At 38.8% G+C, this 20,809-nt stretch overlaps 1 protein-coding gene across 2 annotated transcripts in view; it reads left to right on the top strand.

Moving 5' to 3' along the window:
• FBXO11 (F-box protein 11) overlaps positions 1-20,809 on the top strand; it is a 62,572-nt gene that overhangs the window by 40,358 nt on the left and 1,405 nt on the right. For both annotated transcript variants that reach the window (XM_088532156.1, XM_088532155.1), the window contains exons 8-22: positions 3,350-3,456; positions 3,551-3,662; positions 8,333-8,439; positions 8,525-8,662; positions 15,220-15,437; positions 15,753-15,838; positions 15,965-16,059; positions 16,608-16,730; positions 16,834-16,919; positions 17,304-17,380; positions 17,497-17,640; positions 18,414-18,524; positions 19,676-19,783; positions 20,457-20,565; positions 20,710-20,808. In XM_088532156.1, the coding sequence (XP_088388282.1) occupies positions 3,350-3,456; positions 3,551-3,662; positions 8,333-8,439; positions 8,525-8,662; positions 15,220-15,437; positions 15,753-15,838; positions 15,965-16,059; positions 16,608-16,730; positions 16,834-16,919; positions 17,304-17,380; positions 17,497-17,640; positions 18,414-18,524; positions 19,676-19,783; positions 20,457-20,565; positions 20,710-20,808 (1,720 nt within the window). The remainder of the gene's footprint in view (positions 1-3,349; positions 3,457-3,550; positions 3,663-8,332; positions 8,440-8,524; positions 8,663-15,219; positions 15,438-15,752; positions 15,839-15,964; positions 16,060-16,607; positions 16,731-16,833; positions 16,920-17,303; positions 17,381-17,496; positions 17,641-18,413; positions 18,525-19,675; positions 19,784-20,456; positions 20,566-20,709; position 20,809) is intronic.

Below are 20,809 nucleotides of genomic sequence, written 5' to 3'. Positions count from 1 at the left end.
AGTGAGCTGGTTTCAGTGTTAGCATTTAAAACTTGTTCCTGCAGATTTGCAGGAAGGTCCCTGAGCATTAGTGTTTTAGTTTGTCAGGTCATGCCTGCACTGCTTAAGCTACTGTCCTGATCATTCCTGTTTTCTGTGCTTTGGTTTGTGTCTTGGAGCACAAAGTGGATTCCTTTCAGATGAGACTGAACTAAGCAAGTTCCTGGAATACATTTGGCATGCTCTGATAGCCAGGGCACAGTCAGTCAAGAGGAACAGACTAAAACTAGTCCCAAGTCATGGTCCCTTTGCTCTGCCACGCTGCAACGTGTGTGGTTTGGATGTCTCTCCCTCAGCACTGCTCCATGCTGTACTGTAAGAGAGGGGTTGCTAAAACAGGCATACCCTGGGATAAGTAACACAGAACTTGCTCAGCTTCTGTCTCACTACTGCAAATAGGGTGAGAGACATCTGAGTGCTTGAAATGGAGAAGAAGCTGTCTCAGAATTGCTTTAAGATATGAAATGTCTCAATTGATGAAATTTGAGGTGATGTCTGTGATACCTGTTTGGACTTCTGAATGCTTTTTGACTCCTTTTAAGTTATGAAAGACCCTCTGCTTCAGTAGTTCCCTTCAACTGGAGCTGTCTGTGTTACTCAGGAAAGCAGTTATCTGAAGGATTGCTCTTTAAAAGCAAGAGATCTGTGTTGTGTGTTTCTCTAATAGAGTAGCTGTTTCGGGGAGCAAATCTCTGAATGCAATGGAGAAAGGCTTATAAGGTTTTGGCACTGTGGTGTCTTCACTCCCTCAGACCTTCTCTACTGAACAGTCAGTAATGTTGTAGAGGGAGTGAATTTTCATTTGTCTGGAAAAAACAGGAATTCAAGTGAGCCACTAGTCCTTGGAGGACTTTCTCCTTGCTGTTCAGCCTGGCACACCTTCCAGAATGGTAGGATTAAGGCAGCCCCAAATCCCTGTGCAGCCCTGCTAGGAGCCCGACTGTGGTTCCTGCTGCTGCCCTCTGAAGAAGCACTGGGTAATTAGGAGGTCAGCTCTACATTCCTCTTGCTTTCAGGAAGCTTCTACTTTCTCATATAAAAAATTTTCTTAAAGAAAAGCACCTGTCCTTCTTGTGTTTATTTCCTCACAGTAGTAGTAGTAGTATCTTTTTTTAATGAAAAGTAAAATTGCTTAAATTCTTTTAAGGAATAACAGCGTTTTGAATTAGCATCCAGTTAATTTTAAATTCCTTTGGCCAGCCCCTTGTGTTCCTACACTGACCCTCTGATCCCACAGAATGGATCTCCTTTAGACTCTGGAAGATGGACTTCCTAGGATCATTACCTGTGTTTTTGCGTAGTTATAAAATCAGTGTCTTTTTTCTTTCCCTTTGAGTAACCTGTTGGGTGTTGCAGGCTAGGTGAGTACCAGCTGAATAGGTAAGGATGTGTGTATGTTCTTGTTGTATCTCTTTAGAGTGGTTTGAGCTAAAAGCTGAAGTGAAGGTATGTGAGTGGTTCTACTGCAGTGATGGAGTTGGAGGCTGCAGGAAGCCCCTGATGCATTTAGACTGCAGCTGATGCTTGAGGAAGTGCCAAGACCTTTCCAGGGGAAAGAATGTGAATTTCCCCTAGATGTTCTGATCTTGCTAATTCTGTAACAGGTATTTTGGGACCTCCCAGAAGCCCATAATGTAACTCTTGGGCTGAAAGAGAAACCTGTAGGGAATGTTGTACAAGCACCTGGCAAATGCCTATGAGCATAACTCCCCGAGTCAAGCTGCTTCATTCTGGCGCTCTGAAGGACCATCCGGTGTGAGGTGCAAGTCCTGCCTGCCGCCACTGCCGCCTCCTCCGATCACACTGGCCAGCGGCCCGTCTGTTGCCTGCAGGGACTCCATTCGCTTCCTGGGTTTAGTCTACCTGTAGCTGCAGGCTGTTGGGGTGCTGAAGGGTGCTCGTGTGTGATGTCAGTGGTATTTGAGCCATGGAGAAAAAGAGTAAATTGTATATAGATGTTATTGGGCAGTGGAACCAAGTTTTATTTTTATTTTTTTTAAAGTGATTCAGGTCTTCATCAAAGGCTTTTTAAGTTACTGCCCAGTACTAAGGGAATAGTGATATGAAAAAGAGCTAGATGACCTCAAAATATTAGCAGCTTTGTGGTAGGGGAAGCAGAGATCTGGCTTTCATATAATGCGAACAAGCTGGATGCTGATGTAGCTGTTGCTTCACCCTGACTGGCTTGATAAGGAACAGGACACACCACTTGTCTGCACCAGTGTCGACAGGGAGGAGAGCTCTGCTGGGGAGAAATCCTCTGCATCGGCCCTGCAACAAAATACGGGAGTTGGGTGAAATAGCTGGCTATGTCTGGGGCTCCTGTTACAGAGCTCAAAATGGTTTGGAGCTGCAATCGGATAGTTTGATGTGCTGTCATATATGAAACTTGAATCTTTCTGTTTCATGCATTGAGGAGGGCTGCCTCTGGCCTGCATATTTAATGCCCTGGTTGGGATCAGATGGACAGTCCAGCCGCTGAACTGGGACTACTGCGTCCTCAGCAAGGCCAGGGAGGCTGTTGTCCTGTGCTCCCTCTGCTGGCTCCAGCAGCCGCGGTGCCCATCTCCCCTGAATCCGGGATAAAGGCGGTTAACAGTGGAACTCAAACCACAGATTATAGGAATTTCTAATTTAACTTGTTGAATGTATGCAGTGAAGGTTTCCAAAAGCATAGTTCAGTTTTAATTATACAAGTCTGTCTTATAAGCAGTAGTGAGGATATTGCAGCAAAACTCTGAATCTTCTGTTTGAGCATGTGGGGAGGTCACTCCTGGGTCATGAGCAGATTACTGAGTAGATGTTTAAGTTGGTTCAACTAGGTGATGGAAGGTATGTGCTTAGCTTTAATAAAAAGGTTTGGAATACTAAAACTGTATCACATAGTAGAGTTATGAGTGCTGCTAGACTGGAAGCCAGATTTGTTAAACTGTTTCTTTAATTTGTGTTTAGAAATGCAGCTGATATTTTCTAGCTGTTGTTTTCTTTCAGGGATTTTCAGTTTGTAGCTTAACGTTAATGGGGCAACCATTTTCCTAAAAGCTGGACTGAGAAGCTAAAGTCAGAAAATGAGTGCTGCAACAGACTTGCTCATGATACTCGATATTAAACTGGTTTAAGATTGTATTACATAAAGATTAGTTTCCATGATTGCCCCTGCATTTCTGTTTTAAGATTCTTTTAAGTATTTTTTTAACATGCTGAGAATCATCTTTGTTTTCTGTTGGTGGTGGCTTGAAAAGAATTCTGTAAGGCTGAGGAATTTTCACTGGCACAAGCTGAGATTAATTTTCTGTTTGTTTGTTTACAGCACCTGGAAAAGTAGCAGATAAAGTCATAATAGAAAACACTAGAGATTCTACCTTCGTTTTTATGGAGGGCTCTGAAGATGCTTATGTTGGATATATGACGATCAGGGTAAGAGTCTCAGACTTGCACAGGACTTCTAATGTTTTTTCACTTCATGCCTCTCAAATGAAATATTACATTTTATTCTGTATTCTTTTTTCAGTTCAATCCTGATGACAAATCTGCTCAGCACCACAACGCACATCACTGCTTAGAGATTACCGTGAATTGCAGTCCAATCATAGATCACTGTATTATTCGAAGTACTTGTACGGGTTAGTGAGTATTTTGTTGTTTAAAACTAACATTGTGTTTAAAACAGGCTGATTTAACCTGGAACAGGGAGGCAACACAAAAAGTTTTAATGATCACTGTTCACATGTTTCTTTTTTTGATGCAAGTGGATCTGTAAGCCTTACTGCCTTGAAATGGAATTATTGCAGTGATCTCCTTGTGTCTAAGATCAGTGAGATTATGTCTTAGTCTTTTATTTGAATCAGTATGAACTCTCTGGACAGTTACTTAAAAACCTGACAGGAATGCAATTATATAAAATATGCCTCTGTTTCTTAGGGAGTGCGTGTGTATATATAATCATAGCTAGCAGAGGATATATGAAAAGGGTGTAAATGGATCTTTTACACTAGGTTCAGTGCTATATATATTGGATGGATGGCAATAATACAGTTGAACTGTAGCTTATAAGCCAAGCTCACTTTCTCTGAAGAGTGGAAGCAACATCCTGTAGACAAAGCAGTTAGCTGTAAGTGCAGAAGTGGTGCATGGTGTGGAAGACTGAGCACTAATTTCACCAGCAGAGATTTTAAGGAATATTTGTATCACCTGACTTGGGAAACTGCAGTAGTTGGGATTCAGGAAGAAGGATCAGAAGTAGAAAACAAAGAGGAAATATGGCAATTCACAAGCACCAGAGATGTGGTGAGTTTGAAGCGTTTGGAAATGAACAGATGAAATGGAGCATCAGAAAGGGGAGGCCAAGGAGAACTAAAATGCTCAGTCTCTGCATGGAAATCATAACGCAAACTTTACATACCTAAATTCAGCTGGTGAAATGGAATAGTTTTATACAGTAGGCTGTGCATAATGGTTGCTTAGCTCAGCCTACAGGCAGGGAAACAAGGAAGATCTTCAACTAGACATAGAAACTACACTTTTCTGCTAGAAATTATACAGAAGGGCATAATTCAGAGAACCTTGTCATAGGGAGAGTAAATATTCCTTGTCTGCATCGCACAGCAGAAGACATGCTCTTCCTTGGTGGTTGCAGACTGAAACATTATTTCATTTCTGGTCATGGCAGCTGGACCAGAAATCATCTCCTTCATCCTAGTTTTGTTGCAGAGGGATCAGCTAGCACTGAGGTGTTAAAAAGGGAATAAAAGGCAGCCAGCTGCTCTCAGGATCTTTTTTTTTCCCCTCCTTTTTGTGCTCAGTGCTGGGAAAACAAACTTAAGTTTTGATTTCCATAGTTAAAGCTTTTTATCAAATGCTTTTTTTGATCAGAGTGTGGCAGACTCTGGCCCTCTTTAAGCTTCAGGATTTTTGATTTTTTTTTTCCTGCACTGTGTTTTTGCTTCTGTCCATTCTGTCTGCTTCCAAGTCAAAATTTCTGGTCAATTTTAGAGGCTGTAGGTAGGCTGTGCTACCAACATGTATCAATTATTGATTTTTATTGACTTTTTAATCCTACCAAGCCTTATTATACCTTCTACAGGAAGTACTGAGTGTGCAAAAAGGGAGGAAGTCTGACAGAAAAAGGCTTTTCTGTTTCCCAGTCATTGACCTCTCTGAGGCATTGATCCATGAACATTCAGAATCACTTTCCTAGCCCATGGCTGATACCCTTTCTGTAGACATACTCATTACATTAAAGCTTATGTCTTTATTAAATGTCATATGTAAAGTCCTTACTGTATGCAATATGTAAAGGTGGGAGTTGTGTGAGTGATTTAGGCTGGAGGTCTCTTGCTACCACTCCAAAGTGCCTTTGAAATTGTAAAATAAAATATAAATGGCAAGCTCCTGACTCTAGATGTTCTCTTGCATCCATCTTACAGGAAATCTGGATTAGTCTTTACCTTGCTAGAAAAAAGCAAGAAGCTGGCGGCAATGTGTGTGGGTGGCTTTTTTTCTTTCCCATGTTGCTTAAGCGTGTGCAATCATAATGAGTAAACAAAATAAAGCCTATACCAGTAATGCGTGTTTGATACTTTAGAAGGACTAGTTTCACACAACAAAAAAATTCGGTCAAGTGAGTGGGAATAAGTAAAACAAAACATAAAGGTAAAATTTTTTTGAACATCCTAGTGGGTTCCCAGAAATTTACAGTTCCTGTATCAAGAGGAAGACAAGAGGAAGACAAGAGGAGGACAAGGGAATAAAAACCATTGTGGAGTGTAGTAGATGAGAAGGTATTAGTTATAATGAGTCAGAAGTTAGGGCTTGCAAGAAACTGTGGGAGCTGGATAACCTACTCCCCTCAAAAATAGACCCTGAAAACCAAAGACAAGATCCCATCTCCAGCTAGAAGAGACAGTGACAATGTCTTAATTTTGGGAACAAAAGGAGTTCTAACAGTGATACTTATTCATCACAGATATGAAGGAATTTGAATGGCAAAGTGTTGTGTAATTTTTGTTCCATATTTAATGAGAAGAGGCAGGAGTGATGAATGCGTTCCTGCCCTAGAGGGATAATGAAATACAATAACTGTGGATGAGGTTAAACAGCTGTAAAAATAGACATTCTAAAATCATGCAAGAGTTTAAAAAGAATTGGCTGAGAAATCTTCTGGACTCTTATTATGTATCAGCAGTAACTTGAAACCTGGATGAAAGCAGGGCTGGAAGATGACTAGGCAAGATGATGTGTGGCAGCTAGCACTGCCTATTGATCCGGCGTAGAATAATGAGGTAGTGAATGCAGGAATTTGGCCGGTCAGTAATTAGAATCATTATGTATTTGCAGAAAGTTGTAATGGTTGCATTTCATTTAGCATTTTTGATGACCTTATTTGACTAATAAAGTTAGCACGCCTAGTGTAATAAAGTAGATCCCTGAAGGACATTTGATTTGGCCCTCCAGTGTCACGATTAAGGTACTAGAGTATTACAGAATTAACAGAAAGAGCTTGCAGCTTAGTTTTGAATGGCTTTGCAGCAGAGTATTTCAAAGATTCTTGACTCTAAGTCACCTCAGTGATATTCTTGGCTTGCAGAGAAGAAATAAAATGCGTGCTGATAAAATTCTTAGATGATTAAGAATAAGGCATTTGTAAATAGCCAAGAGGATGAGCTGTCACATCCTCCTCGGAAGGTGGGTTCTGCTGAACAACATCCATTTGAGTACAGACAAGTGCAAAGTTATGCAATTAGGCACAAGAAGCTCTGTGTGCTTGATGACCCGCCATGATAGAAAGCCGTGTTGCTGGGAAAGGTCACTGTGAGTACTCAGCTGCCTGAGCCCTTAAGTGGTGGTGTGGCCACAAGAACTAACATGGTCCTTACGTGAACCCATGGGAACACGGAACAGAAAGGGGGAGGCTGTGCTATTCCTTTGCTTAGTCCTGCTTTAGAATAAAGTGCTCTATCCTGGTGTCCATAGTTTAGAGCAATGTGTTAAAAACAGGTCAGTGAACAGCCGCAGAGGACAAAATGAAAAACTTGATTCATAATGAAAAATGTTCCACAGCTTGTTAAGTTTCCTAAGAGAAGACTGAAGAGGTAACTTGAATTAGGTAAGTATATGCTGTGGGTATACCATACATGAGTAGTACCCTGAAACTAGGGAAACTTGTATGAGAAACTAAAATGTCAATTGACAGTGTAAACACCTTTTAACAAGCCTTATGGTAGTTCCTTAGCTATTGGAAATCTTTAAATCAAATCTGTTTCTAGAAGATGTATAGTGAAGTCTCTGCTAGTGGAACTGAAACAGAATTAATTCAGGGATTTCTTATGGCCTGTGTTATTCATAAAGTCAGATTAGATAGTGGAAGTGGTTTCTTGAGGTTTAAATAGGAAAACTCCCCATTAATGAATCCAAGTTATTAAAATGTAGTCTATGTGGTAGTATGCGTGAAGGTGATACAAAAGCTTAGTAATGGACATGTAGGCCCAGCTTGCTTATTTAGTGCTGCAGAATTTTGAAAGGAGGGTGTTTGTCATATAGTCCAGGTGCCCTTGAGATGAAACTTTGCTGTTCTGAAATCTGGGTGCCTCTGCTGTTGATTTTAGTGGACACAGACTATCATGCTTTTGTTCTGCCCTGCAGTTCAGAGATTTCAGCTCATCAGACTCAAGCTGTTCAGGTCTTCATCAGAACTGCCTGGAGGGTTTGGGGAGAGGATAGTGTAATAGCTCAAATCATGCAAGAGAACTACAGCAAGAAGCTTTATAATTTAGCTAGCAAAAGACCTATGGGTTTCTGGTGTGAAGTTTTTTAAAATCATGTTATTAATCTTCTGCTCATCCTTAGTTAGTGAGTCTTTGTTCTGGAATGCTGCAAAATTATTTGTTTGGCCCCTTTGAAGGGTTGGATTATGAATAGTTTAAAGAAGTTAGACAGTAATTAGCATAGGATTCTATTGTGTTTTTTCTCTCCTTTGTTTGTTGTGAATTGTAAGTACGTAGTTTGCCTAATGCAGAGAAATAAATGAGCGAAAACTTTCATAAGCATAAATTATTGCATAAACTGTTGTCTCCTCTGGCAGCTACGTGTAGCTGTGTAACCCTGGAAGAGGGTTGCATCTATAAAATGATGACGTTAGTGTTTTTCTGGCTTTGGTTTGTAATGCTTTGGCACTGCGCACACCAAATTTTTTTTAAATACCAATTCACACTGACTTCTCTTGCAAGAGCACTACCAGACTATTTATAAACACGCTATGCTTTGAAGCTATGGTAACTGTACTGTTTTCTTCCAGTTGGCTCTGCAGTATGTGTTAGTGGCCAGGGAGCTTGTCCTACTATTAAACACTGTAACATCAGCGACTGTGAAAATGTTGGACTCTATATTACAGACCATGCACAGGTATTGTTCTTTCTGTATTGGTTATTTTATTTGGGTAAATTTGTCTACTGTTGCTGATCACCCTCTTAACTTCTTCATTTCCTAGGGAATATACGAGGACAACGAGATCTCCAATAATGCGTTAGCAGGAATTTGGGTTAAAAACCATGGAAATCCCATTATCAGACGGAATCATATTCACCATGGACGTGATGTTGGTGTTTTCACTTTTGACCATGGCATGGTAATGTATATATTTTCTTTGAGGAACACAAGGTGGATGGTGCGTTGCTGAACAGAGTTTACTGCCTGTCACTGGAACCTCTAAAACATAGGCTTTTACGCAGAGCAGGTGTTTTAATATACTTAGTGTTACTTCTCTTGCGCTTCTGTGGGCAATTTCACTTTAGGTAAAGACAAGTTTAGCTGAAAAAGGATTAAGCAAGCTTTCTGCAGCTGATTGACAGCCTGTTACATTGAATTATATTGCCGTGATAAAATAACTCTTGAAATAGGAAAGAAATGGTAGGCTTACGTTTATACAGTGCCTTCACTCTTTTTCTGAAACAGAACAGAATGTTTCCTGTGGGATTCTGTACCTTTATCAAGGTACCTTGAAGATCTGAAAATGTAACAAAATGTTGCATGGAGACTTAGTCTTATTGTTACATCTCATAAACAGGGTATGGCTGCCTTCCTTGAGAAGAAGACTTTTTTTTTTTTTTTTTACCGTGGAGGTAATTATGGAATCCTAACACTATATTTTGCTTCAAAATTTAAGCCTTCTTTCATCATAATCATTTCTGTAAGTTGAAAGTGGTTTGCTGAGTATGTGTAAACTAATGCTATAATGAGTGTGAATAGCCCTTGAAACAAAAAATATTTTTGTCACTGAAATAAAAGATTATTTGCTGATTAGTTTTAGCAAAATATTCTGCATGTCTTCCAAACAATGCCAGCCCATTGTTTTTGCCTGCTTGAGTGCCAAAGTCCCAATTCTCCCCACCCAGCTAAGAAAACCAAAAGTTTCCTTCCATCCACTCCTTTGCTGTAGTTAGGATTGCATATGTGAACAGCACCTCAAAAATGTAAAATGTGATCAAAGTATGATAAATCAAAGGTGAAGCTACATAAAGGCTACTGAAGTTTTAATATTACTTATTTGCAGATTGAATGGAGTAAAAATCAGTGTTTAAAACCAGTAAGTCTTTAGTTTGCCTCCGGCCTTCAAAAGAGCAACACAGATTTTGATGATCTTGCTGTAGGAGTTGGCTGTTATTCTGAAAGAATCACATGTAGCTTGGGCTAAGCCATAAAGCCTCTTGCTCTAGGCCTTCATTTTTGAATTTCCTATAGATACATAGGAATCTCTTCTTTGTTGCTGTACAGTTATTTTTATAAAAGTCTCCCTGTAACAAACGTGATCCCAGAAAGCTGCTCAGGAACAAGGTCAGCTGCAGCCCGTGTCCGCTCGATGCACTGTGGGGGCACCTCTGCGTGTCCCTTCTCCTAGCCTTGCTGCCCCCCAGGCTTCTTCCCTAGCTATGGCTCCTTATGTCTTTAGGCCTGTTTGTCAATTAATAAACCATAATTTGGTTTCATATGTTGTTATCAGCATGTTCTCTGTAAGCAAGTGTCTTCTGTTATCCAATGGTAGATCTTACCCTGAGTTCTCTGTAAGCAAGTGTCTTCTGTTATCCAATGGTAGATCTTACCCTGAGAAGGCAAAACAGAACTAGTAAAAATGCAAGCGTTTTAGCCCATGGTTTTGGCTGGCAAGTAGAGAGCTATGTCCCAAGTCTCACTTTTGCAAACACAGCTTGGATGTACCCTGGACCTGCCTTTTCTAACTGTATTTTCTCACTTGGCCTTCTAACCTTGGGATCCCCAAGTCCTTCCATATTCTTCTGTATGTGTTAACCTCTTGATGTTCTCTTCTGCCCCCACACCATGTTCAACTTTTTTAGCAACTCGAGCACTGTATTGCCTTATTCTTCCTGCTGAACTTCTATATGAGGTTTTTCTGTGCTATTCTATACTCCTCCTTGTTAGGATGAACAGTTTGTTCCCCTCAAAGAGGTGTTTTTGTTGATCTAAGTCTAACCCCCAGATTGGTTGGTTGGTTGTTAACAGGAGATCCAGCGTGGAAAAAAAAACTGGTTAGGGTTTTCTTCAGCACATCCAAGCTTCTGGGGGCCAGGGTGTGGAGCAGCCATGCCCCCTTGATCAATTTGCAGGGCCCTGATTTCGATGTAAACTGAATGTGACATAGAATATAGAATAGTTGCTGGGCTGTTTTGCAGAGAGCAGCGGCGAGCTAAGAAGTTAATGTCTCTTTCTCACAGCGCTGGAGAGAGCCACTGCCTTATCCTAGCTGTGTAAATGTGTGTGTATGAGCTCTCCAAATCTGCTCCAGTGGGTACATATATACATACAACCCTCCAAGGCTAAGCAGGTTCTGAAATGCGCAATGAACTGAATTCAGCTGTAGGGAAGCTGGCAAAGGAGAAGCTTCAGAAATTCCTGCAGGGGCGGTGTGTGCACAGGGTTAACTGGAAAGCCTGGCCAGGAGCCACTTCTGGTTGAAGTATGAAAATATTATGTACATTAGTAGGAAGTATTAAGGAAGAATAGAACTAGACTATGTTTGCTTGACTCATTTGAAATCAGAAGTATATTTGATTTGCTTTTTTACAGGTAGATAGACTGTTCTAAGTCTGTATTTCAGTTATTCTGTATTCTAGTGCTGTAACCAATGTGATATCACAAGCAAAACACAGTACAAAGAAATTTTTCTTTTTGATTGCAAAGAATGATAGCATGTTAAAAAATGTGAATCGTGTTTATCTTAGCCGCAGACATTAGAGATAATTCTCTTGTCTTACACTTGTGGTCCAATCTTTGGAAATGTTACGTGAAGAATTGATATAGCCTTTGTGTGATACCTTGGGGGTACAAAAAAAAAAAGGCAATTACAAAAATTGCAAAACAGTTTTCACTCCCCTCAGATGCAGTATCACTGTTGTGTATGTTTGAGAGGTATTTTGGTAAGTAAGAAGAAAAATAGGGCAAATCTTGGTACCATCTTTGGTATATTCTATATACCAATGTCCTAGTTCCAGTATTGAGATATTTCTTAGTTACAAAGTTTATGAAAGGTTTTTTTTCTGTCTCCCTCATATTGAAGTCTGCTTTTGGCAAAAGCTCCTCTTTGTTCTCTGTCATGCTAGTGATAGAGTTGATGAGATGACATCATGGGGAAAGTATAAATATCCTTTAAGTGACATTATATCTTTCAGTTACAAATCCTACATATACTTAAATTAATGATTTTTCTACACCTTTCTCTTGCTTCTGTTATTTTTGGATAGATACATATTTTTCATTGCTTATAGAACACTGCAGTGGGAAAAGCACATTCCAGTACTGAATTCCTACCCTACACATTATTTTCCCATGGGTTTGCAGTGCTGGAGTGCTGGTTGAGAAAGGTTCAAGAGTGCTCTGTGTTTCAGTTTATGTTCCCAGACTATTCTCTGTGTTTTGATGCTGTGGAAACTTAACCTCTTACTACAAAAGTGACGATATTCTGACATTTGCCTTAGTGCTTGTGCCAAACATTTAGCGAGCAGGCATTAAAAATGCAGCACGGCATTGGCAGTGCCCTACATTGCAGTGTCCTACATTGGCCTCTCCTACCAGGTGCATGAGATCAGTTGCCAGACATTCGTCATAAATCATATTTAGCCATTGTATGCAAGCAGGAAAAAATGTCAATTTACTATAAGAATAAATTCCTAAAATTTCATTTAAATTTGAGGTTTGGGCATGCGTTCTCTTATTTTCCTTGCTCCCAAATAAGAAATGTAGCGCTATTGCATGTTTTTTTTTCCTGCTCATTGAAATAAAAATATAATAACATGCGACTCAGTAGGGTAATCATGACTAGTTAATGGTTCATTCTTTTAAATATAGGGAATAGCAGCTTTAATAAGTAGTTCCAAAGTATTTAAACTTGCACATTTTCACAATTTCTTGAGTATGTTTATTTTTCAAATAATAAGAGATGAAATAGTGCTGTGTCTCTATAATGTTGTCAGCTTTTTATAAATGCAAAATAAGTTTAGCTACAGAATTAATTTGGATGTAAAGAAGTCTCCTGAACCTGTCTAGTTGCGTAGGATCTATCTCCTCATTATCACATAAACTTTTTTGGTAAGCTGGAGTGGTGTGTGAAAGCATCAGCGTTAGAATTAATACAGTGTTTGTTCATTTACAGTTATTTTGTCTGGTCAGCATAACAGGTTACAGCAGAATTTTCTAATTTTCCTGCTCATATAGCAGTTTTTTTTGTGGTTATAACTGTCATTTTGTGTTCACAGCTAATGGACAACCTAGTACTTTAAGTACATTTGGTGAAGAGACTTGCTTTATAATTTCATAGCAGTAGCTTCTGCTTCAGAAATCTTAAGTGTTTTAAATCTTCTTACACATGTTTTTGAGCAAGATTGTAATGTTTTCAGCAAGATAATGTAATGTTTTTGAGCAAGATTGTAATGTTTTCAGCAAGATAATGTAATGTTTTTGAGCAAGATTGTAATGTTTTCCTTCCTTCTTAAAAATCATAGTGGCCCTTTCTTTCTTAAGCAATTTTGGCACTTCAGTGTGTCAAATTCTCCAGGTTTCTCCCCTGTTAGTTGATAAACTGTACGCAAAAGGAGTCAAAAAAGAGTACCAAAATCTCCAGCACATTAAAAAAATCATACTTAAAAGTATGGAGGCCATGTAGAACTTGGGATTGCTCTGTGCAGAGAAGCAGCACTGGCCTTCCTGATCTTAATAGCTGTTCTCAATTTTGGTGACGGATCTAAGCTCCAGCTGCTACTCAACTTCTCTGAACAGGTCGGCCAGTCCAGATGTCCTGTGGCACTTCAAGAAAGGAACAGGCTCTCTCTCTAATGGGTGTTTAATAGGGTGTAGTGCAGTTTCTCTTCACAGTTTTTGATTAGTGTAGGATCTTGCCTAGCAGAAAGCTTTATTTTATTTTATTTTTTCTCCTGCCCCTACAGTCTGTTAAGGAGTCTTGAGATCTAGATTTTTATCCTTCGCAAGGAGCTGTCCTCTACCAATAACAAAAGCCTTTTTTTTTTTTTTTTTTTTTTAAACAGCAATTTATCATCTCCTCCTGAATCACCCCTATAGCCCTCAGAAGAGCACTGATTCCTCTGTTCTGCTGTCCTGAGTCATATAAAGGTGTTTCAGGACAGAGTGAGCAGAATACCATTAATCTGTGGGCCCGTCTTCGGACCCTGTTCTGTGAAACTGCACACTGTGTAGATACATTGAGACACCAGTACAAGTGACACTAATTGCAGAAAGAAGTTCCAAATTGCAGTGTATCTGATGCTATTTTCAGGAATTTTGTTTTTGTAATTAAACCATGTTTGAAGTCTCTCAGCAACTCGCAGAACATAAGCAAGGAAACAGTAAAGCAGAGCATTTTCTCTCTGGCTAGCAGAAGCGGTAACTTCTTCCATGTTTTCCTGTGGTGGGTGCAAACACCAGAACAGAGGTACTCGGGTCTGCAATCATGTGAATAAAAGCATCGTGGAGTGAGGTTACCCATAATAGTAGGAAAAATCATTGTGCTTTTTTGTAGTCTTCCAGTAAAATGAGCCTTCCTAGGCATACAACTAACTGTAGCTATAAGAGAAAAATATATTTTGGACCAAGTGCCTAGGGGAACCACTGATGTTTAAGAACACAGATGAGTGGGGTACGTCTAGCCCCTTTTTGTCTAGGCAGAATGTTTTAGCCAAGCAGAGATGTATCTGTTCCTTAAACAGGCAATTATTTGCATGAAGGGGCTAATACTGCTAAAACTGTAGTTGTTCTGTAGATTGTTGATCATGTGGATGGCTTTGGAGAGCACATAGAGCTAGCTGAGAGAAAAGGCCCCTGGAATGAACTGAATTGGAAAAAAGACTGGGCAGAGATCAGCCTTTTCGCTGATTAGTGTTGAAGTGGATCTATTGCCTTTTCTGTTGCACAAGTGCTTTTGAGTATAGCAGAAGGAACAGGAGTAAGCATGCCTGGGCATCACTGGGTAGCTTTTTTTTTCATGGCTATGCTGTTTTTAAAGTATTTTTTTTATTTGCAGTTGGTTGTAGGCCTGTTGCTAATGTAGTGTTCAAGTGGGAGTGTGCACCCTTTTTTTTAAAAAAAAAAGGAAGAAATAGTAATAATAACAAACATATATATCATTGGCAACTCAGACTAGAAGAAAGAGAAAGGAGGATGCTGTTCAGTCCTGAGAAAGTTACTCCTTTCCTACATTCATATGCATTTATTCTGATCAGTCATTTTGAAGAAATTTAGGACACTTAAATTTCTGTTCTTATGCTGTTATGGTCTGTAGGCAAGCAGATAGTTCTCTCCTTAGCACTGCACTTTGATAATAGATCTTGGGCTTTAGGGCCTGTAAAGGAGTTTTATCAGTTGAGAGCTGCTGAGCAAACCTGGAGTTCAGTCCTCTTTGAAGTGTTTATCCAAAGCAATGCAAACAGTTTCTTGATAGAGCATTTTATTTTAGGGGAAAGACTTGGTACAGTGGCTGTTTCAATTAGCTGTATTCGATTGGAAAATACTGGTATTTTGTCAATACTTAGCCAATTTTGTCAATACTTTAAATGATCTCACCATTTGGAGAGATGGGAAAGTACGGAAATGCATCTTAGAATGTTCTGTCTCCACATAAATGAAGGACTTTTACAGGAAACTTTGCACGTTTTGTGTCTTAAGGGTTATTTTGAAAGCTGCAACATACACAGGAACAGAATAGCGGGCTTTGAAGTGAAAGCCTACGCCAACCCCACAGTAGTGCGTTGTGAAATCCATCACGGCCAGACTGGAGGAATCTATGTTCATGAAAAAGGAAGAGGACAATTCATAGAGAACAAAATCTATGCAAACAATTTTGCAGGTGTTTGGATTACCTCAAACAGTGACCCAACAATAAGGTACCAGTTTCCTCTGATATTTTACTAGTTAAAAGATTTGATGGGGAGGGGAAAAGTGCAACTTGAATTCATTTATTTATAACGAAGTATAATGAAGTTTATGTAAAAATGAAATTGCCGTCTGTGTTCAGTTGAACTATGTTTTTAACTTGCATATATTCTAGGGAAGTGTCTATTTCTCAAAATAACAAACTGGGAATTGCTTTTAAATTCCATTTCAAGTAAGAATCTGCGTGTTCCTCAGCACTCCATAGATGGTGTAGTACTGTACGGTGTGATATGATCGTTTGTAACATTTGTACTTTTGTTCCCTAGGGGCAATGCAATTTTTAATGGGAATCAAGGTGGTGTTTATATCTTTGGTGATGGAAGAGGCCTTATTGAAGGAAATGACATTTATGGTAAAAAAAAAAAAAAAAAAAATCACTTGCACCTTGAACTCAGAACAATTGAAAATATAAATTTTTTATATATAATATCAGAAAAATGAACACTTAAGTTATATTAAATATGATTTTTGCTAACAGGTAATGCATTGGCAGGAATACAGATTCGAACAAATAGCTGCCCCATAGTTCGACACAACAAGATTCATGATGGTCAGCATGGTGGCATTTATGTGGTAGGTATTACCCATATTTCATATGCACAATATGGGTAGGTATTACCCATATTCATATGCACAAATGCAACTATTTTGTTTTTTTTTATTTTATTTTTTTTAAAAAGGGATAGCTAGCACAATTTCACCACTTTTCAGGAAAAAAAAGAAAACTTGTAAAAGGCTTAGCTTTAATAATAGCTTATAGTTATTCTTTAACAAGGTTTTAAATTTAGAAATCTGTTTTCTGAGCTTTTGGGCAGTATAATGCATTTATTGTTAACCTCAATAAATATTTTCTTTTCCTCCAGGATGCCATGCGTTGCACTCACTGTACAGTTGTGTTGTATAAAACTGAGGAATAAAGTGTAGGTTTCAGCGCGTGTAACCAAGGGCTATGCTAATGGAGCTGAAGGAACAGTCAGGTTGCCTTAAGCCATGGCAGATTTTGTATAGAGAAAGATTTGCATGTTTCTACCAAAAGTTACTTAAAGTTAACCTCATACCACATGTTTGCAAGTATTTGCATTCAGCAGTTTTGCTCAACTCTTAAATTGTCTTCTATTTAGCATGAAAAAGGACAAGGTGTGATTGAGGAAAACGAAGTTTACAGCAATACTTTGGCTGGAGTCTGGGTGACAACAGGCAGCACTCCAGTGTTGAGGAGAAATAGAATACATAGTGGAAAACAGGTGAGTTTTGCTTTTTGTATGCACAAGGAGACAAAAAAAGAAGGAAACTTGTAATTTATTGTTATTATTTTGAAACTAATAACTTAACACTTTGATGTGTTAGGTTGGAGTTTATTTTTATGACAATGGACATGGCGTGTTAGAAGACAATGACATCTATAATCACATGTACTCAGGGGTTCAAATAAGGTAAGATGTTTTCTGATTTTATGTCTGGGCAGATAGAACTTGTGCTGTGCTGTTTATTTGTGTGTCCTTTTTCGTTTTTTTTTTTTTTTCCAACTGTTCTTGTTGTTTTCTTTCTAAAATTAACTTTTTTGAAATCTGATATAGCCTCAGCTTCAACTTGACCAGGAGTAGCTTCCAGTACAGCCTGGATGCTGGCTAGAATATGTGGCCATTGAGCAGTGCGTAAAGCTAAAAATCTGGCTGCATATCTGGAAGCGAAGTATTGTATTAAGGTTTGCAAGCAGTGAGATATTCTGGCCACTTACTGCTGTCATGTGGTAAATGCTTGGCCTTGGGAAAGAGTGAACTGCTTTGTTGGACTTACTTGCTTATGTTTCTCTCTAGAACTGGAAGCAACCCCAAAATTAGACGAAACAAGATCTGGGGAGGTCAGAATGGTGGTATTCTTGTTTATAATTCTGGTAGGTCTGCTTTTCTCATTTATCCAGAATTATTTGTTTTGAATGTTATTACTTCCTGCTTATTACCCTTCCAATTTTTTTTTCCTGCCCTCCCCCTCCCCACCCCTTAATTTTAGGGCTTGGATTTATAGAAGACAATGAGATTTTTGATAATGCAATGGCTGGTGTATGGATTAAAACAGACAGTAATCCCACGCTAAGAAGAAACAAAATCCACGATGGAAGAGATGGTGGCATCTGTATTTTTAATGGAGGAAGAGGTATTTCTTTCTCTTACTAGTGTGTACTAAATACTCTGGATAAGAGTTTAACTTCAGATTAAGCTGTGTCCTTTTTAAAGTGCTCTTTAGAAATCTTGCTCTTCTGAAGTAATAAAATAGTTATTATGAATGTACATTAATGCTGTTTAGCCTCAGTACATCAGTAATACTGAACTCTGTGGGACACAGAGATAATTAATCTCATCCAAGAAGACTCTTGGATTGCTGCTTAGGACAGACCTTTTATCTCGGCTGCTTTTGTAAGCTTTGCCATTTGACTGAAGGACAAATATTTAATTCAAGTCATTCAAGTCAAATCTTGCATCTGAATATTTCAGGTTTTGCTGGTGTCAAGAGATTTAAGAAAAGACCCAGATTTTTAAGAGTTCTTTCGCATAGCTATAAATTTCAAAAGGGTCCTCTTCTGAAATCCCCTGATCATTGTATATCCTGGTAGCAGCTGCTCATTCTCAGTAGTTAGTCAGTTGCTGTGAAACAAATTAGGAAAGTCAAAAACTTGCTTTTTCCTGAAATATAAAATGGGGTTAAAGGGGTCATTTGTGGGTTTGCTGTAAGAGCATGTGTATTCCCAAATTACATTACACATAATGAAAAAATAACCCTTAAGTGATTTTTACACAATGACTTTATACTTGTATTGCTGGTAACTTCAGTGCTGTTGATGAGAGAAGCAGCAGGATCTTTGTGAAATGTTTCTTAGAATGGATAGGGAGATGTTAACAAGCTGAAATGTGCTATATTGATTCTCCTAGGCCTTCTGGAAGAGAATGACATCTTCAGGAACGCTCAGGCTGGTGTTCTCATCAGCACCAACAGCCACCCTGTGCTAAGGAAAAATAGAATATTTGATGGGTTTGCTGCAGGTTTGTACTGTTTACGTGAAATTTTGAAGTGTTAGAGCTTAGAGAAAGCCTGCCGCGTAACTTAACTCTGATTTTCTTTGTCCCACAGTATTTAGAAATTCTTAAAACAGAGATTGAGAAGTTTTTTTTAAGGTCTTCTGGAACTTATTTGAGAATTCAGAATTGTAGCCAGAATATCTTTGTGGAAAAAAATTGGAATTACTATCCTGTTGAGAAACAGCACATATTCTGCCTTTGCTTTTTTTTTCTGTGAAGTACTTTTCATAATTTCATTTTAGAAGTAATTCGAAAAAATTGTCTAGTTGATCTGCTGGATGCTGGTTTGAAATTTCTGTCACTGATCCTATTTGAAAACCAAGGCAGTGTAGCACAATATACATTTTAATGACATTTTAGTTGCATCTCAAATTTAACTGTCTCCCAAACATGAAAAATTATTGTAATGAGCATTTCTGTTGACTCCAAAAGAGATGAAAAACAAAATAGTAGTGATTTTTGTGCAACTTATAGTTTAATAATCACACTTTCCTAAGTCTTGCATTCCATTTCAATTGAAACTGCATTCTTGAGTTTTCTCCCATCTTTCTTTCAGAAGAAGCAAGTTTTCTGAGAAGAGCCTCTAAAGGTGTAGTTTATGTGTGGAGGGGGGGAAGGGGATAGGTTGCTGTCAAGAGCAGCCCTGGAGAAATGACTTGGAAGATACTGGTTAATAATAAAAAGCTGAAATGTAAATAAATTGTTAAGTGTCTATCTCAAACTTCTTTCAAAAGATCTTTAGAAGAGGGTAAAGTATGTGCAGAAGAACTTCCAAATATAGATGGAGAGGTTAAACACTCAAAAACTACATCCCTCTAGAAAATCGAAATACTGTTTTATCAAAAAACTACGTTATCAGACACATTTATAGTTTGTTACTACCAGACACTGTGCATGCCAGCTGTAGCTTTTTGAGAGGATTCAGTGCAAGTATTTTAATTGCACTTTTGTAGCAGATTATGATGCAATTTCTAGCTATGTTATTCTACATTTTCCCGAGTAGTTTAAAAAAAAAAAAAAAAGGCTTAAAACTAATGAGAACTATAGATGCCCAATCAATGAGGATTTATTTTTTTCTGTTCTCTTTTCTTTTTCATATTTCTCTGGCCAAAAAGGTATTGAAATAACAAATCATGCAACTGCAACATTAGAGGGCAATCAGATTTTTAACAACCGATTCGGAGGTTTATTTCTAGCATCTGGGGTCAATGTAACAATGAAAGGTGAGTATAAGTTCTGCTTGTGGGTCGGGTACACCGTGCATTTTTTTTGGTGGTGATTTCAGTGGTATAAAGTTCATCGTTCCCATCTACATCTTCCCTTCCCCTATCCCCTCTATTTTTGGATCAGTTATGATAATTTTAATGCTGCTTAAAAAGTTAAGGGCTTTGACTAAAGGGAACAAGGCAAACTGATATTTCAGTTTTCTAGACTAATAGCCAGAAGCTTTCAAAGGTAACTGAAGGTTTTCTTGCCATTCTGAACTTCCTTTATTAGCTCTGCAGTATTGCAGTCATTCGCAGCTCTAGCTTGAGTTGTGTTGGAAGATGCCTTCCTCTAAAAGGGCGAGGCGCTGAGCTTGTCTCCTCAGAGGGGCCTGTAAAGCTTCCCGTGGGCCAGCACCTGCAGCCCCACGGCTTTCAACTGTTTTATTTTCAGACTTTTTTCCAAAACTTAAGCCTGACAGGAGGGTTTGGTTTTAATAACCATCTCTTGCCAGTTCACCAAGAGTATTTAAATGAAAGAGGGCTCTGGTTTATCACATATTTTCATCCAGAATTTGATAAACTAGAATTCTGGCATATAACAATGTTGTTAATGGTTCTAATAAATACCTAAATAATAAATACCTAAATAATTCTTATTAAGTGCTGTGGGTTTTTATTCCTCCACTAGATAACAAAATAATGAACAATCAAGATGCCATAGAAAAGGCTGTCAGTAGAGGCCAGTGTCTGTACAAGATCTCAAGCTACACCAGCTACCCGATGCATGATTTCTACAGGTAACAAACTCTCTTGCTACTTGACGAGATCTGCTGTTGGTTGAGCCTGTGCAAATACCTTCTGTAATATCCTTGCCCCCTCCGGACAAGCCCCTTTCCCAGCTTCTGTTTGACTCATGCCTAACGCGCTGCATTTTGCTGCAGATGTCACACCTGCAATACCACAGACCGCAACGCCATATGTGTGAACTGCATTAAGAAGTGCCATCAAGGACATGATGTAGAATTCATTAGACACGATAGG

This window comes from Tinamus guttatus, unplaced genomic scaffold (genome assembly GCF_059628265.1).
Source record: "Tinamus guttatus ecotype Peru unplaced genomic scaffold, ASM5962826v1 Tinamus_guttatus_pri_ptg000456l, whole genome shotgun sequence".
Lineage (NCBI taxonomy): Eukaryota > Metazoa > Chordata > Aves > Tinamiformes > Tinamidae > Tinamus > Tinamus guttatus.
This window is presented reverse-complemented; position numbering and strand designations above follow the sequence as displayed.